This window comes from Thecamonas trahens (assembly GCF_000142905.1).
Source record: "Thecamonas trahens ATCC 50062 unplaced genomic scaffold supercont1.54, whole genome shotgun sequence".
In the NCBI taxonomy this organism is placed as follows: domain Eukaryota; order Apusomonadida; family Apusomonadidae; genus Thecamonas; species Thecamonas trahens.
This window is the reverse complement of record NW_013657626.1, coordinates 227,538-229,636: the sequence shown is the minus strand read 5'-3', so window position 1 is coordinate 229,636 and position 2,099 is coordinate 227,538. Positions and strand designations below refer to the sequence as shown.

At 61.6% G+C, this 2,099-nt stretch overlaps 2 protein-coding genes across 2 annotated transcripts; one reads left to right on the top strand and one right to left on the bottom strand.

Annotated features, from left to right (window-relative positions):
• Positions 1-161: 161 nt before the first annotated feature.
• AMSG_09959 (charged multivesicular body protein 5) lies at positions 162-1,023 on the top strand (the record flags this gene model as incomplete). The annotated part of the gene is made up of 2 exons (XM_013898537.1): positions 162-313; positions 403-1,023. The coding sequence occupies exons 1-2, from the start codon at positions 245-247 to the stop codon at positions 1,021-1,023; spliced, it is 690 nt and encodes a 229-aa protein (XP_013753991.1). The 5' UTR covers positions 162-244.
• Positions 1,024-1,034: 11 nt separating this feature from the next.
• Positions 1,035-2,019, bottom strand: AMSG_09958 (serine/threonine-protein phosphatase dullard-A; the record flags this gene model as incomplete). Its single annotated transcript, XM_013898536.1, has 2 exons — positions 1,035-1,876; positions 1,998-2,019. 2 exons carry the CDS (start codon positions 2,017-2,019, stop codon positions 1,056-1,058), a joined length of 843 nt encoding a protein of 280 aa, XP_013753990.1. The 3' UTR covers positions 1,035-1,055.
• Between the last annotated feature and the right edge of the window lie 80 nt (positions 2,020-2,099).

The window sequence follows — 2,099 nt, the reverse complement described above, 5'->3', positions numbered from 1 at the left end:
CCACCACTCACTATCACCACCACCACCATCACTACTCACCACCACCACCACCACCACCATCACCACCACCGTCACCATCACCGTCACCATCACCACCATCACCACCACTGCCAATTGGTCATGGAACCAGTGGTCGAAGACAGAGACACACACACAGAGACACTCCACCCAACCGAACACACCTACCCACACACAACCCCCCCCCCCCACCCCACACACACACATATAAACACACACACATACCATGAAGCGACTGTTTGGCGTCGGTGCCAAGAAGGCCCCACCCCCGTCGCTCTCGGACACCACAGGCAACGTACGCTCCCCCCCCCCCCCTCTCCCACCCTTCCACGCATGTGCTACCAGGACGCTGTCTCACTCTAGCTCACCACATCATGTTTACAGATCGACAAGCGAGTGGATGGGCTCAACGAGAAGATCCGCAAGCTCGATGCCGAGCTACTGCGGTACAAGAAGCAGATGGCCAAGATGCGGCCTGGGGCGGCTAAGAACGGAGTCAAGCAGCGTGCGCTCCGTGTGCTGCGGCAGAAGAAGATGTACGAACAGCAGATGGACCAGCTGATGCAGCAGTCGTTCAACATCGAGCAGACGGCGTTTGCCATCGAAACGGCACAGGACACGGTCCAGACCGTGACCGCCATGAAGGAAGCCAACAAGCAGCTCAAGAAGCAGTTCAACTCCAAGGCGCTCGACATTGACGCCATCGAGGACCTGCAGGACGACATGGAGGATCTGTTTGAGCAAAACCAGGACATCCAGGAGGCCATGGCCCGCTCATACGGCGTGGCGGAGGACTTTGACGAGGAGGATCTGGACGCCGAGCTCGATGCTCTCGGCGAGCTCGACGACTTTGACTTTGAGATGGAGTCCAACGCCACGCCGTCATACCTCTCCGACGTCTCTATTCCTACCACTACTCCGGGCGCCGTTCCCGCCGCTGGCGAGACTGAGGAGGTCGACGAGTTTGGCCTCCCGCTGGTGCCTGCGCAGACTATGGGCGCGTGAGTCTTGCTGCGTAAACATGATCAAGCTTTACCTCACCTCGCCACGCGCAGCGAGAGGATGGAGCGGACGTCGTCCACAAAGCGGAGGATGTTGAGAAAGGGGAGAAGATCGAGAAGCGCCTCGTCGTTGACATTGGACTGCCACGTCTCGATGGGGATGGCGTTGTGCCGGTTGATCATAAAGGCCGATGGCGAGTTGTCGACCAGAACGGCCTTGGCCAGGTCGCCGTCGCTGCGGGTGATGGACACGTCCTTGGCAAAGCCAGTCGGCAGTAGCGTGCACGACTCGCGAAAGTAGCGTTGCGCGATGAGCTCCGAGTCTGGGTCGAGTGCATCGAGCACGGGATTGGCGTACTGGTGGAGCGACGCCGTGAACACGACAACGTCGTACCACGCCGCCACCTGCCTGAGGAACGCGTCGACGTGCGGCCGCTTGAACACATAGAATACACACGGGAACGAGTCGATGTGGACTCGGAGCTCAAGATCCGGCTCGCCCGCCGGCCGCAGCGTCGAGTGCACCAGCGTCTCGTCCAGGTCCAACACCAGCGTCTTGCGCTCGAGCCGCCGCAGCAGCACTCTGTTCCGCAGCGGATTGAGGACTGTCACCGACGCATCGGCCCGATTGATGACTGTTGGCGGCATGTCCATCTTGGCGCTCCCAATCCCGCCCGCCGCCGCTGCCGCCGCCACCGCCGCCGCATCCGCCCCGCCCGACAACGCACTTGCCGCTACGCTCCCCACCCCGGCACCACCGTCAGCACCATCCTCAGTTGACACCGTCAGCGGGCCACCGTGGGGTGTCGGCAGTTCTGGTGAGAAGAACAGCTCGTAAAAGTACGACTGCCGTCCACCTCCGTCCGTCCGCCCAGCCCGTCCGTCCGTCCAGCCCGTCCCACACGGAGCCCAAACAGAGTGGACGACAAGAGACACGCGCCACAGTGATGGGTGGTACCATGAGACACACACAGATACCGCAGATGATGCATGAGTCCATACTCTCCCTCCACCTCCCCTTTCCCACCACCACCACCCCCTCTTCCCCGCACCCCTCCACCTCCCCGTCCGCCCCCCCCC